At 49.6% G+C, this 15148-nt stretch overlaps 1 protein-coding gene across 1 annotated transcript in view; it reads left to right on the plus strand.

Moving 5' to 3' along the window:
- LOC108501827 (S-adenosyl-L-methionine-dependent tRNA 4-demethylwyosine synthase-like) overlaps positions 1-15148 on the plus strand; it is a 103395-nt gene that overhangs the window by 60084 nt on the left and 28163 nt on the right. The window contains 1 exon segment of the mRNA XM_017824074.1: positions 14572-14682. Within this exon segment, the coding sequence (XP_017679563.1) occupies positions 14572-14682 (111 nt within the window).

The raw sequence follows: 15148 nt of genomic DNA on the forward strand, positions 1-15148 counted from the left end.
AGCTCCTGCAGCGGGGCCAGCGCAGGCTGTGAGGATGAGGAGGGCACTGGAGCAGCTCCCTCAGCCTTTGCTGCTCAGGGAGATGCTCCAGTGCCCTCCTCATCCTCACAGCCTGCGCTGGCCCCGCTGCAGGAGCTCCCTGGCCCTGCTGTGCTGAGGAGCCCGAGCTGGGCCCAGCCCTGCAGATGTGCCTGCCCAGGGCTGGGCAGAGGGGCAGGATCCCTCTCTGACCTGCTGGAAATGCTCTTCCTAAGATGTTGAGAGACTAAAACAGCTCCTGAAGCAAGTGGCTGCTGGTCCATGGGCTCGATGATCTCTGGGAAGAAGGCCCCTGGTGTCACTCATGCTCTGAGGAACATTCTCCCAACCTTGCCGTGGTGCCACCTCTTCTGTCTGTATTTTCTTGACTTAATCATGATAAATCCTGTCCAATCCACTCCATACCCCGTGCCCTGCAGTACTTGCTGTGCTGCCAGACACCAAGTGGGCATTGCTGAGCTGCTCTAACTTTCAGGGGACAGGTGCCAATGTTCCCTTAAACAGATTGGAGCCACACGCAAAGCGAGCGGGGAACGAGCCCTGGAGGTTAATAGATGTTGTGGCACTGCAGGAACTGATGATGAAGCAGAACCTTGTCCTTCCTGTCCTTCCAGGAGGGTCACAAAAAGCAAAGGAAACAGCTTATTGGCACTGGCAGGAGCTCAGAGCTGGGTCTTTAAACATCACACACAACATGTGCTTCAGATCTGGGGTCTAACCTTGCCCTCAGTGTTTTTCTACTTCAAGGGAATTAAGATTTCATGGAGGAGCAGGGTCATGGCTCTCTGGGGGAGGTGTAACAAATACCTTGGGTTTTTTTCTTTATTAAGAAGAAGATCAAGAAGGGAAATGGTTCCCTCTACCTGCTCTGGGATGTCACCCACTGACAGTGCCTGGGGTGGGTGCCTGTGGCTGGATAACTCCTTGCTGGAAGGTGGTCTGGCCAGAAGAAGGCAAGAGATATAAAACCCATCTCCCATTCCCACCTTCCAGGGCAGCATTGGAATGCTGTTTACAGGTATTTCCTTTTCCAGTTCTGGATGGTGAAGTTTGCATATTTAAACATTCCCAGCCTTGCATCTGCTCCTGTTTACTTTAGTGTTTTTTTTTTCCCCCTCCAACGTGATCCTGCCCTCCAAGTTCCCCTTGGCTTTGTGTGATTGCAAACAGCACAAATACATGGAATCACATCTCCAGCACGTTTCAGGGCTTATTATTATGTAATATATGACAGGAACAATTGCTGTTATGAAAAGACACGTTTGATTTGCAGGGAGATGATTTCTGTGCTTCCTGGGGGAGGGGGAGCCGTGTGTGATGTTTCTGAGCTGAGTGACTTTTTAAGGAGAATTTAAGTGGAAAATCTGCAACAGATGTTAGAATCAGTAATCAATTTTGCGACTATAAATTTGGAAGAATTTGACTCTCCTGCACAGCAAATGCTCTGCACCAGCTGTGTGCTTGTTTAAATGGGTTTGCTAATGAGACTTCTGGTGTAACCCCTTGGAAATGCAGTGTGAGGAGTGTGACACAGGTAAGGTGTTTAATGTGAAGTTATTGCCTCTGAAATGCATCATCTCCTTTCAGTGGAGCTTCCAGGGAGCAGCAATCCAAGGGAGGCTGCAGTGAGATGTTTGGCTGCAGAGGGAGCAAAATCTGATTTCTCCTGCTGTTCCAGTGCCTCTGGGTTTGCTTGCAGGCAGGAAAAGGGGGAAAAATGTTCATGAACGCAGCTCCCAACCAAAGGGATGTGTTATTCCAAGCTCCTGGTTGTCCTGTGTGTCTTGGGAAGGCAGGATAGTGAGGCTGGAGGAAGGCAAGGTGTCTGTGACCTCCCCAGCGAGCCAGAGGCTGAGTTGGGGGTGAAATCCATGTTCTCTTAGTCCTTGTCCAATGCTCTGTCCATTATCCCACACCAATGCCCTGCTCCTCATTCCTGCCTGGGCCTTTGGGGCTGTTTGTTTGCTCCTGGGGGGCTGTTTCAGCTGCAGCTGCTGCCCAGCTGCCACCCTGCTGGTGGCACAAGGCACTGCTGCCCCTTCCCGTGGCCCTTGGAAAGGGGGCTCTTACCTGGGAGCTGGGAATGGGAGTAACAGGGCCCTTCTTTTCCAAGTCCTCTCATCTCTCCTCCTCCTCAGCTCCCAGACATTATCCAGCTTCCTTCCACTTATCATTTAAGGAGCATTTGCTGTTCTTTCCCTCTGTTAAGCACCACCTTTCCTTAGCCTTGAGCTCTTCCTAAAGCTGGATGAGGTGCCAGACTTGGCTTTTAGGGAACTTGGTTCCAACCAGTCTCTATCCCCCCTTCCAGCCCTTCTGTTGTTTATTAACCCAATCACTATCCAAGGGGCTGCTCTGTTCCCTGGGAGCCAGAATTCCCAGCCACCCCAGCAGCTTCCATGCTCTTGGGGGACATCTTGTCACATTTTCTCTGGTTGGGAACTGGAATAATCTTCCTGTAAAATCACCCTGGGAAGACAGAGCACGTGTGTGGTTTTATGGAAGCTTTTCAAAAGGAGCCTCGAAATATGCAGAGGAAACTTTTGTCTGCACTTTGCTTTAAAATAAGTTTTTATTTCAGCCTGTAAAGCTGAAGTAACGGGGCCAAATGCCACGGATTGGGATTGTGCAGAGCACTGCAGGATATTCCAGTTTGCTGAATGGAATAGCTCTTGGATTTCTCTCCTTGTTCACTGATTATCAATGGCAGGATGATTCCAATAAGGAGCATTTGTTGGGTTCATTGAATCCATTCATTTGAATCCATTTGATGTTTCAGGAAGGATGAGTTGACAAAGCACCTGCAGGAGTGATGTGTTTTCTCCTCTCAGATGAAGAGGCTGTAACTGAGGTGTAACTGAGGATGTGGATTTCATGGGAATGTGGGAATGGGGTGCTGGTGGGAATGTGCTCATGGATTTGTGCAAGGGAATAAAATCAGGAAGACTTATGGCTTTGGAAGGGTGGAGGAACCCTCTCTTCAGGGGCTGGTTACTATGGGATGTGTGCAGGAGTGTTTGGGTGGCAGAGGCTGCAGTGCTGGGTCCAGACTGGCAGTGGCTGGAGAAGAGAAGGCTCCAGGGAGACCTGAGAGCCCCTTCCAGATCCTAAAGGGGGTTATAAAAGGAGGGAGAGGGACTTCTTTCCATGGGCACATACTGACAGGAGAAGGGGAATGGCTTCAAACTGCCAGAGGGCAGGGTTAGATGGGATATTGGGAAGGAATTGTTGGCTGGGAGGGTGGGGAGGCCCTGGCACAGGTTGCCCAGAGAAGCTGTGGCTGCCCCATCCCTGGAAGTGTCCTAGGCCAGGTTGGAGCAACCTGGGCTAGTGGAAGGTGTCCCTGCCCATGGCAGGGGTGGAATGAGATGATCTTTAAGGTCCCTTCCAACCCAAACCATTCTGGGATTCTGTAATTTTTGGAGTTTATTGTTGTGGACATACCTGAATACAGAAAGCTGGTCATTAGTGACAGTGACAAAGGTCAAAGCAAAGTGGCAGTTCAGAAATGATTTATTTTCCATTTTTTACATAACTAAGGCCTTTGTTGGCTGAGCTTGGATTCTGTTGTGTTCAGACATCTCTAAATGTAATAGTCTGGTGCAGTTCCTGTGCTGACTAGTTCAGGAATCTCCGTTTTTCCTTATCCCAGGAGAGCACTTGGCTGCTCATGACTGTGTTTGGTGAAGGAACTGATACCAGATGCACTGTGAATGATCTTCCCTAACTGCTTAATTCTACAACCAGCAGGGGATGGAGTGTTTGGTGAGCCCTGGAACTGGAGGGTTGATGATCCGTGGGATAATACAACTGCTTACAGACCTGTAAAAACTCTTGTCTGCTCCATTGCTTTTATGGCATTCTGGCTCTGTGTTGAAATTTGCTTAACAATCCTGAGGAGCCTCATCTCCTCTCTGGGCTCTCCTGAAGAGTCCAGCCTGCTGTGGAAGCGGGAGGATCCAAAGGCTTTTCATGGAGACTGGGTTTAATGTGAGATGTCGGAATTTCGGGTACTGTCAAGCATAGAGCCTCAAGTCAGGCTCCTCAGGGGGAGAAGAACTCACACTGTGCATGCAGAGACACTGAGGACTTGAGTAAACTCTTTGTTGTGGTTTTATTTATTAAGAAGCAGCGTAATTTCTGAACATAATCATAGAATAGAACCACAGAGTGGTTTGGGTTGGAAGGGAACTTAAAGATGATCCAGTTCCACCCCTTGCCATGGGCAGGGACACCTTCCACTAGCCCAGGTTGCTCCAAGCCCTGTCCAACCTGGCCTTGGACACTTCCAGGGATCCAGGGGCAGCCACAGCTGCTCTGGGCATCCCTGTCCCACTATCCCAGGGCGCTCCAGGATGCTCCCTCAGCACACGGGCCCTGCCACTGGACACCACCATGCAAAAGGAGGGCACCAATTGCTTCAGACTGTGGTAAGGTCATACAATCCCAGGATGTGCTGAGCTGGGAGGGACCCCCAAGGATCCTGGAGTCCAACCCTCAGCCCTGCACAGGCCCAGCCCCAAGAGTCACCCCCTGTGCCCCAGAGGATCAGCCAAACCCTCCCTGAGCTCTGGCAGCCTTGGGGCTGTGCCCACTGCCCTGGGGAGCCTGGGCAGTGCCCAACCAGCCTCTGGGGGAAGAACCTTTGGCTGAGATCCAACCTGAGCCTGCCCTGACACAGCTCCAGCCATTCCCTGGCTGCTGTCCCTGGTCCCCCCAGAGCAGAGCTCAGTCCCTGCCCCTCCTCTGCCCCTGCCCAGGCAGTTGGAACTGCACTGAGGTCTCCCCTCAGTCTCCTCTTCTCCAGCTGGACACACCAAGTGCCCTCAGTGTCCTCCCATGGCTTCAAATCAAGGCCCTTCCCCATCCTCGTGGCCTCCTTTGGACACTCTCTAATGGCTCAATCCCTTCCCTCCATTGTGTCCCCCCAAACTGCCCCAGTGTTGAGGTGAGGCCGCCCCAGGGCAGAGCAGAGCGGGACAATCCCCTCCCTGATGCCCCCAGGACAGGGTTGGCCCCCCTGGCTGCCAGGGCACTGCTGACTCAGGGCCAACTGGCACCACCAGGACCCCCAGGGCCCTTTCCTGGCACTGCTTTCCAGCCTCTCATTCCCAGACTGTCCATCCATCCAGGGTTGCCCCATCCCAGGGGCAGAATCCGGCACTTCCCCTTGTTGAACTTCCCGTGGTTGGTGATTCCCAGCCCTCAGTGCTGGGGGTGGGGGGGGTTGCAGCAGGATCGATCTCCACATCCCAATTTTCTTGCAGAGCATCATCCAGGTGCCCTTCTGGGACTGCTTTTAAAGCACCATCCCAATGTGTGCTGGGATGGGAGTGTCCCCTCTCCTCACTCCTGGCCCATCCTGCTCTGTCCATCACTATGCAGGAATTCTCTTTGTCCCCAGCTCAATCTGGAGCTGAACTACTTAACAGAATGGGCAGTTAAAATGTTTAAAGCTTATTTATCTGCCCATAATATTTGTTGTTTTAGAGCCCAGCTCCTGAATTAGGGCTTTACAAGAGCCCTGGCCTTGCAAGGATTGTTTAATCAATGAGAGAAATTTATTTTGGACTCTCTGTTTACCTTGGTCCTTGTCGAGTGAAACGGGCAGGATCTCCAGCAGGTGGGGGGGGCTTTCAAATCTATTTTTAGGTGATTTGGACAAAACCCAGCAGAAAAATATCATAAATCCTTTGCTTTGCAGTCCACGAGAGTGTTTTTTAACAAGGTAATTATGTTTTTATGGCAGCTCAGTCTCTGCTTTCATCACTTGAGGTTGCATTGCTGGTTTGTTATTTCCTGAGATAACAAGTGGCAGTTCATTCTCTTCAGTACAATCCCACCTTCCCAGGCTGTGTCCCTGTGCTGTGCCACCCTCACAGGGAAGGATTCCGTCCCAATATCCCACCTAACCCTGCTCTCTGGCAGTTTGAAGCCATTCCCCCTTGTCCTGTCACTCCAGGCCCTTGTAAATAGTCTCTCTCCAGCTTTCTTTTAGTCCCTTCAGGTCCTGGAAGGCCACAGGTGGGTCGGCTTCCCTTCCTCTTCCCTTCCATGACAGGACTCAGCATGAAGCTGTGCCAGGGCAGGCTCAGGTTGGATCTCAGCCAAAGGTTCTTCCCCCAGAGGCTGGTTGGGCACTGCCCAGGCTCCCCAGGGCAGTGGGCACAGCCCCAAGGCTGCCAGAGCTCAGGGAGGGTTTGGCTGATCCTCTGGGGCACAGNCAAAGGTTCTTCCCCCAGAGGCTGGTTGGGCACTGCCCAGGCTCCCCAGGGCAGTGGGCACAGCCCCAAGGCTGCCAGAGCTCAGGGAGGGTTTGGCTGATCCTCTGGGGCACAGGGGGTGACTCTTGGGGCTGGGCCTGTGCAGGGCTGAGGGTTGGACTGGATGCTCCTTGTCAGTCCCTCCCAGCCCAGCACATCCTGGGATTCTGTGTGTCCCCCCTGCTGTGCCCCTGTCCCAGGTGGGTCAGGGATTCCTGCTCAGCTCACAGACCCCACTCCCTGCCCAGCTCAGGCCCTCGGGGCCTCTCCTGGACTCACATTCCAGGAAAACAACACCAGCCTTTCTCACACGTAGCTCACGAATGTTCAGACTGCAACGAGAGCTTTGCTTCCAAACAGTCTTATTTCTTTTTTATTTCTTCCTCTGAGATGATGCATCACACAGTCACAGGATGGAATGTTACCAGGTATCCTGAATTTTTATTTTGGGGGGAAACAAAGGCTCCGTGTCTTTCTCTCGGGGAATTCACCAGTACTCCTGTATTACGCTAAAATACAGATGGAATTTAATAAATCTAAAAGTCTTTTACCTTCATGCAGAAGATTTCTCACGGCTCCTCTGCTCTGCCTGGCCAGGGGGATGGAGGTGGTGGCCCTTTGGAGTTAAACATCCACTAATTCCCTGGGAACTGAACCATCACCAGGCTGTGTGGTCTGTTTAACAGCAAGCTTGAGGTGGTTTTTGCTGCTGATTTGATGTGATCTGTTTTAATGCCTCTTCTATTTTAAGTCCCATTGCCTTGGACTTCTTTTTCCCTGGGTATAAATTTTACATGATTCCTTGAAACTGCCCCAGAAATATGGAAAAGAAATGAATAATCCCTGGAATATTGTTGGGGCTGATTTCCAAGAGTTAAGTGTATTAAAACCAAGGCCATGAAAAATGGATAAGGAGCAGTCATGGTTCTGGATTTGCTTGAGAACAACATTTATGGGTCTCAAAACAAAGCTGTTGCTGTACTTTGTGTGACTTATAGAGATTTTTTAATAATCTGATTAATTTCCACTGGAGTGTGAAGCAATAAAGTAGATTACAAGCACGTCCAGGAAGAACGATTGTGGAGGGGAATGTGACTTAGGAAGGCAAGAGAATGAAAATTGGTGGGTTTTTTTCTCCTTGCTTTCCAGTCTGGATCCCCCGTTCTTGTGCTTCACACATCAGCAGCTGCTTTGAAATTCTGGCTTGGGAACCTGAGCTGATGTGCTCACATCACTGCAGGATTTCCTCCTTCTTTGGAGGCAGAATTTGAGAGCTGGTCAATCCAGCTCCATTTGGGATGACCTGGAGAGGTTGTGTTGATTGATGTCTGTCTTTTCAAACCCTGATACAAACCAAAAGTCCAACTTTGATGGTTTTCTAATTCTTATTCATGACAGTTTTCATCTTATCTGCAGGACCTTTAAAAGAATAAGGAATTTCATCTGGAGATCAGACTTGGCACCTCAGAATAATTGCACTCAGAGAGACAATTTTGTTTCTTACCTAAATGTGGTAAAGCTGAAAGAATTAGAATTTGCTTTGCTCTTTGACCTTTAAAGGGACTGAATTGGACTCCAGTGGTGAGAAAAGATGTAGGACCAGTCCCTCATCATGTGGACACATCACCTTGGAATTGGTTTTTTTTTCCCTGATCCTCTAATTAGTTTTTTTCCTGTTTCTCTCACAAAGATCAGGAATGGCTTTGACATGGAAAAGTAGGAGCAGGTTCATGTTTTGGTTGGTTTTTATGTTTTTTTAATTTAAAGTTTGGGGTTGTTTTTTAAAAAACATCCTAGCTGCTTTGGTATTAACACTCAGATCGTGGAATCCTGGAACGCTTTGGGTTGGAAGGGACCTTAAAGACCCTCTCATTCCACCCCCTGCCATGGGCAGAGATCCCACCCACTCAGTCAGCTTTGAGGGAAGTCTGTAAGTCTCAGCTGGGAAAAAGTGAGCACTTAAAAAGCTGTTTTTATGCTTACACATAGATGGAAACACAAATCTTGGGGCATTTCTGAGCCTTTCTTTAGACACCCATATTTAACACGAACAACAGATTATTTTCTGGTGGTCTCACATGTAATAAACTGAATTATCCAAATCCAGGGAAAACCTCAGTTTTGAAAATCTGGTGGGACTGCAAACTCTCAAGGCTGACTTTCCAAATTAGCTGTGTCTCAATTCCAGCTAAACTTAGATCACAGTAGTATTTGGGTCACTCCAGGCAAGAAAATACTGGGCACAGGAAGAGACCTCGAAGGTTTTGAACCTTCAGAAACTCCAGGACAGGTGGAAAATCAACACCCCCAAGCACTTCAGAAGCAATAATTTGGTTTGGTTTTTCCCCACACCGGGACAGGCAGCAAAGAAGATCCTTAGTATGAGATTTAATGTTGTGCTGGAGCTGGTTCAGGGTCCAAAGAGAGGGTGCTGGGCTTTGTCCCCATCCTGGGGATGAGTTGGGAACAACTGGGACATCCTGGGGGAAGCCCAGGGGCTCTGGTGCTGAGCTGCAGGTTTAGGCTGGGCTTTAGGCTCCCTTTGCAAGCCCTAAAATCGATGCTCTGAGCTTTGCTGGGCTTGTACAGCAGAGCAGCTCGTGTGTTAATTACCCTATGCTAATCAGCACCTTTTTTAGCAGTGGAGACAAAGCTCCACTCGCTTTCACTGGTGTATTAATAGCAAATTCTGGAACAATGGGTGGTTTTAGCAGGTTCCTACGCATCACAACCTATTCAGGTTGTTGCTTTAATGACTCTTGGCCTGAAGAAAGGAAGCTGAAAACTTTTGGGCTCTTGTGCTGAGAAGGAACTTCTCCTGTGCTGTGGAAATTTGCTCAGCACGACAATCCCTGGGTCCTGCAACGTGACTCTTGGAGGACACTGTTCCTCCAGTGATGGATGAGCCAGAGCAGAGTGAGGAGCTTGTTAGGGGAGGGGAGGGTCCAGCTTGCCAAAAAAATGGATTAATCTGCATCCTTTCAAGGGCACTGAGTCTTCTGATGGTGATGATGTTCTCCTGGTGCCACACTGAGTCCAGAGGAGGCCATGGAGATGCTCCAAGGGCTGGAGCCCCTCTGCCCTGGAGCCAGGCTGGGAGAGCTGAGGGGGTTCACCTGGAGAAGAGAAGGCTCCAGGGAGAGCTGAGAGCCCCTTGCAGGGCCTAAAGGGGCTCCAGGAGAGCTGGAGAGGAACTGGGGACAAGGGATGGAGGGACAGGACAAGGGGCAATGGCTTCACACTGCCAGAGGGCAGGGCTAGATGGAATATTGGGAAGGAATTGTTGGCTGTGAGGGTGGGGAGGCCCTGGCACAGGTTGCCCAGAGAAGCTGTGGCTGCCCCTGGATCCCTGGAAGTGTCCAAGGCCAGGTTGGAGCAACCTGGGCTAGTGGAAGGTGTCCCTGCCCATGGCAGGGGGTTGATCTGGGTGATCTTTAAGGTCCCTTCCAACCCAAACCATTCCATGGTCTGCAGAGCTCTGGGAGCCTGGAGGCTGAACAGAGCTGGCTTTGGGAGAGGCAGAAATGATCTCCAGGCCTCTTCCAAGGGCACTGTCTCCAGGCTTTGGAAAGCTGTGAAATTTTGGGTTGTGTTGGGATTTGAAATTCCCTTTTGCTGCATTTTGGATCCTTTATCCTTGCCGAGGTTTCTGCATAAAAACACACGTTACCGACTCTGCTGAAGTGATTCTTGGCTCCAGGGTTTTTTTTCCTGATCCACATCCCTGTGACAAGTAATTTCCAAGTGTGAAAATTGCTTTGATATCTTTATTCAGCACTTGCTCACTTAGGAAGTTGTTGCATAACCCAGGCAAGGGAAGAGGCTGGAGTTTTGGGAAAGGACTTTTCCAGTGCTGGGAAAGGGCAGCTTTCCAGTTGCTCCAGGAATGCTGGGCTGTGGGGCTGCACTTCCAGTTTTCAGGCTGTTTTGTGCCGTGATCAGAGCAGGTCCCTGCCAGCTCAGAAGCTCTGAAAATGTGTCCTGAAGTTGTTTTGCAAGTCAGGCCTTCCCTTGAAGGGAGGGAGCAAATCTTAATGAGCCCGAGGAGCTGCCTTTGAAGTGGCTTCCTGCTCGTCCCCCAGTCCCTGCAAAGGCTCTGTGAAGTTGTGTGAAGGAAAGAGCAATTTTTGTTTGGAGTTTGCACCATCATTTCCTCTCCCCAGAGGGTGCTTTTGCTGTTCAAGCAGCTCAGTGTTTGTGTTGACAATACTGAGATTCATTAGCTGCAAAAATAGGCATTTCTTGGAGGTGTCTGGGCAGGAAACGGCATTTTCTAGCAATGAAATAACTTGAGCTGTGCCTGAGAAAGGTGTGTGAGTGTTCAGGGTGCCTGCCTTGGAGCTAGGAAGTGGGGATAAAAATAAAGGGGTTATTATATTTACTCCCAAATGGTGGGACACTGTTCCTGTGCCTGAACAACAGAGCCAGTGCGAGGGACACGATCCAAGGGAAGGGCTGGGTTGGAAAAGGGAGATGATGCTCCCCTGTCCCACTTGGAGAAGGGAGATGATGCTCCCCTGTCCCACTTGGAGAAGGGAGATGATGCTCCTCCTGCCCCACTTGGAGAAGGGAGATGATGCTCCTCCTGCCCCACTTGGAAAGGGAAATGCTTCCTCTGCCCCATATGGAGAAGGGAGATGATGTTCCTCTCCTGTCCCCCTTCAGAAGGGAGATGATGCTGCCCCTGCCCCACTTGGAGAAGGGAGATGCTCCTTTGCTTTGGGTGGAGGAGGGAGGTGCTCCCTTTTCCCACTTGGAGAAGGGAGATGATGCTCCCTCTGCCCCATTTGGGGAAGGGAGGTGCTCCCCTACCTTGGTTGGAGAAGGGAAATGCTCCCTCTGCCCCACCTGGAGAAGGGAGCTGATGTTCCTCTCCTGTCCCACTTGGAGAAGGGAAATGCTCCTCTGCTTTGGTTGGTGAAGGGAGATAATGATCCTCTCCTGCCCCACTTGGAGAAGGGAGATGCTCCTCTGCCCCAACTGGAGAAGGGAGCTGATGTTCCTCTCCTGTCCCACTTGGAGAAGGGAGATGCTCCCTCTGCCCCATTTGGAGAAGGGACATGTTCCCCTGCTTTGGGTGGAGGAGGGAGGTGCTTCCTTTTCCCACTTGGAGAAAGGAGATGTTCCCCTGCTTTGGTTGGAGAAGGGAGCTGATGATCCTCTCCTGCCCCACCTGGAGAAGGGAGATGATGCTCCCCTGGGATCACTCCACCCCCTGCTCTTTGCTGCACATTTGGGGTGTCCCCCCTTCCCTGTCCCTCCTGAGATCAGCCCTGGGCTGTTTCGTGGAGAACAATTCTGTTTGATCTACGAGAAGATGAATGTTGAGGAGGAGGGAATTAAAAAGAAATGATAAAAAAGAAGCAGCCCCAATCCCTCTTGGTTATTGAAGTGGGAAGGGAACACTTTGTCAAAGTGACACCAGGTCCTTTATTAACCCTTTCTGGCCTGGAGGGTGTCAGCATTTGTATTATTATAGAATATCCTGAGCTGGAAGGGACCCACAAGGATCCAGTCCAAGCCCTGGCCCTGCACAGACACCCCAAATCCCACCCTGCCCCTGAGAGTGTTGTCCAAACACTCCCTGAGCTCTGGCAGCCTTGGGGCCATGACACTTCCCAGATCTTCTGAGAGACCAGGACCTCAGATCCACTCAACGAAAGGCTTTTTTTATCCTAAATATCCTCCCCTAACCCTGCTCAGGTTTGTGCTTCCCTTGTGCCCTGTCCTGCCACTGAAAGGCTGCAGTGCTTTTTCAGGGCAGCCTGGCAGGATTTTAGCAGGAATTTTTAGCAGGAATTGCCTGAAGGGAAAATACTGCTTTTCCCCAGGTAGGATCTTCATTCCTTTGCCCTCGAAGCGTTTGGGGAACACAAGGCTGAGCTGCACCCTGGAACTTGCATTTTTGGGACCCCCATAGAGAAAGGTGCCTGTTGCTCTGTAGCTTTGAGAATCCATCAAGGGACAAAGCCCAGAATCTCTGTTTTGTGAGCATCCTGCCAACCCTGAGGGGGTTTGTGTCCTCCAGAGAGCAAGACTGGAAAGATTTCGGGGACTGAGTGACACGTGCCAAAGTGCCTCTCAGTGGTTTTCCCCCTGTTAAGATATTTCTTGGACAATATTTTATATTAAGGTGCCTTTAATGGATGTGGGGCAATCCCAAGGAAACCCCAGGGCTGTGTGTTAGACCGGCCTGCCCTGATAACCTGGATTTCCTTTGCCACCCGATGGGCATCTGTGCTCCTGCCCCTTCCCGGGGCTGCTCCTCTGCCCCCGGAGCTTTTTGGTGTCAAACAGATGCAGTTCCACACCCTTGACTCGCCCTCCCCTCCACAGGGTTTGTTATTTGATTAACTCCTCTTCCTCTCCCCTTCCCCTGATGCCTGCAGGGGGGGAAATAAGTTGCTTTTCCCGGGAAAAGCAGGGAGCAGAACCTCAGCCTGCTTTGAGATCCCGCCGCCTCAGCTCGTTGAATTCTCGGGGTTTAAGCTCTTTATTTCTTGGTTTGCTGCACTTATAAGAGGCTCTCCTGGGGCTCTGTTGTACAACAAATACAAATAAAACATGAATAAAGCAATCTGACTGCTGGCATTCCTCAAGGATTACTCCCAGAGAACATTTTGGGCCTGTTTAGTCATTTTGATGTGTCCCTTCTCCAGCTTTTCCTAGAAACACTTGGGAGATGTTGCCCTCTGGAAAGAGGCTTCTTCAGTCACAACAGTAAATTTTGATTTTCCTACCTGTTTCCTGTATCCACTTGAGTTTCTTTCCCTGCTTTCCCTCCCCGGTTGTGATTAATTAATACAGTTTTTGGGATAGTTCAGTTATGGAAGTGATGGATGCACAGTTATTCCTTGTCAGTGCTGCCAGGAGTTGTGGGGCAGGTACTGCCTGGGGGGAAAACACCCAAATTTGGTTAAAAACAGCCAAACCCAACCAACAAATACAAGACAATTGGTGTGAATTCTGAAATATTTTTTAAAAAATGAAATTAAGGAAAAATGAACCAAAACTAGCAAAAAATGAGCACAAATAAATGGGGTTAAGGGAAGGAAAGTGGGCAAAATTGGTTAAAAGTTATAAAAAGATATTAAAAAATATATAAATTTGATAAATATCATTTAAAAGTACTAAAGAAACCCAGAATTGGTAAAATGGTTAGAAGGGACAAAAAGGCCAAACTAAAATCACAAGAGAATATAAAACTTAATAAAAAGAACCCAAAAGCCACAAAAATGATAGAAAATGGATAGGATCCAGGCTGGGATCCAGGCTGGGCCCAGCTGAGGAGCCTGGAGCTGCTGTGGGTTTGTTGCTGTGGATTTGTTGAGGGCTCTTTCCCTCTGGCTGAACTGTCCCCTTTTATAGTTTACAGTGGGGGGGGATGGCAAAGGAGTTAATCAAAGAGCCCTTCTGCTGGGAAAACTGCTCTGTAAGTAAATTCCAAAAATAAGGGAAATAAAATTCCAAAAATAAGCGAAATAAAATTCCAAAAATAAGTGAAATAAAACATCAATGGGAGCTGGAAAAGCTGGAAACAAGCGGATGTCACGGCGAGAGTGGATTTGTTCCGTGGCCAAGTGCTCGTGTGGAGAGTCCTTTTGTCCCCAGGAGCTTCTCTGGAGAGCAGCCCTTGGAGGGCAGATCAGAACAGCTCCAAGGACAGAAGCTCTGTGAGTGCTGTCACTGTTCAGGGTGGATACTGGGCAAAATTCCTCCATGGAAAAGCTTGTCCAGCCCTGGCCCGGCTGCCCGGGACGGTGGGGGAGTCCCCAGCCCTGGAGGGATTTAACACACGTGGGTGTGGCCCTTGGGGACAGGGGGCAGTGGTGGCCTTGGCAGTGCTGGGGAATGGCTGGGTTTGAGGATCTCAGAGGGCTTTTCCAACCTGGATGAGTCCGTGTTCCTATGGAAGTCACCAGTGCCAGATGAACGAAAACATCTGTAACTAATGGGGCCATTTTATGCCTGGGGAAGCAAATCAAAGAGAGTTAAATTTCCTGGTTATTTTCCCATTAAGTTAAAGCTCCTGTAAAAACGAAGTGCCTGGGAAATCCAGGAGGAATATCAGTCATTTTGTGGGATAAGGTGGCTCAGCTCCGATGCTGGGGAGTAAATGCCTTGAAAGAACAAGGGAGGAGGCTCCTGCTTTGGTTCAATCTCTGGAATAAAGGAATGATTTAATCTCTTTTTTCCTCTTTGAAGTCCCAGGGCTGGAACATCCCTGTGCCAGAGTGGGATCCTAATGGGATTTTTTCCTTGATTCCAGGAGCAGCGCACGGTTTACAGGCTGACCCTGGTGAAAGCTTGGAATGTGGATGAACTCAAAGCTTATGCTGAGCTGATATCCCTTGGAAAACCAGACTTCATCGAGGTCAAGGTGAGCTGCCTGGAGCTGTTCCCTTTTTTTCCATCGTTTTTTTTCCAGTTTTTAAGTCCCCATTTCCCCCCCTCTTTAGTCTTCAACTTTCTGAGCAAAACTCTCCTCAAGATTTCAGTGACCTGTAAGGAACTTAACTCTTCCTTTTAATCAGTATTTTCTAATGTGCATTTGGAGTAGGTTTCAGTGGGCCACAAGTTAAGTTTTGTGCCAGCCAGCCTTGATTTCTGCCCAACACAATTTCTGTATTTCTCATGGAAACGGGGACTGATAAATAGATATTCCTTCTTCATGTCAACCAGCACTTTGAACAAATTAGTCTGGGACAAGCTGGCAGTTTGTGGTGTGATTCTTCCCATCCTGGTGTCAAATTTTGCCAGGGAAAAAGGTGATAATATCAGGTTTAGTGATGTGGCTGCTGTTTGTACACAGCAGGGCAGGAGGGGCTTTGTCATGGGGTTCATGG

This window comes from Lepidothrix coronata, unplaced genomic scaffold (assembly GCF_001604755.1).
Source record: "Lepidothrix coronata isolate B3197 unplaced genomic scaffold, Lepidothrix_coronata-1.0 Scaffold108, whole genome shotgun sequence".
NCBI classification, from domain to species: Eukaryota; Metazoa; Chordata; class Aves; order Passeriformes; family Pipridae; genus Lepidothrix; species Lepidothrix coronata.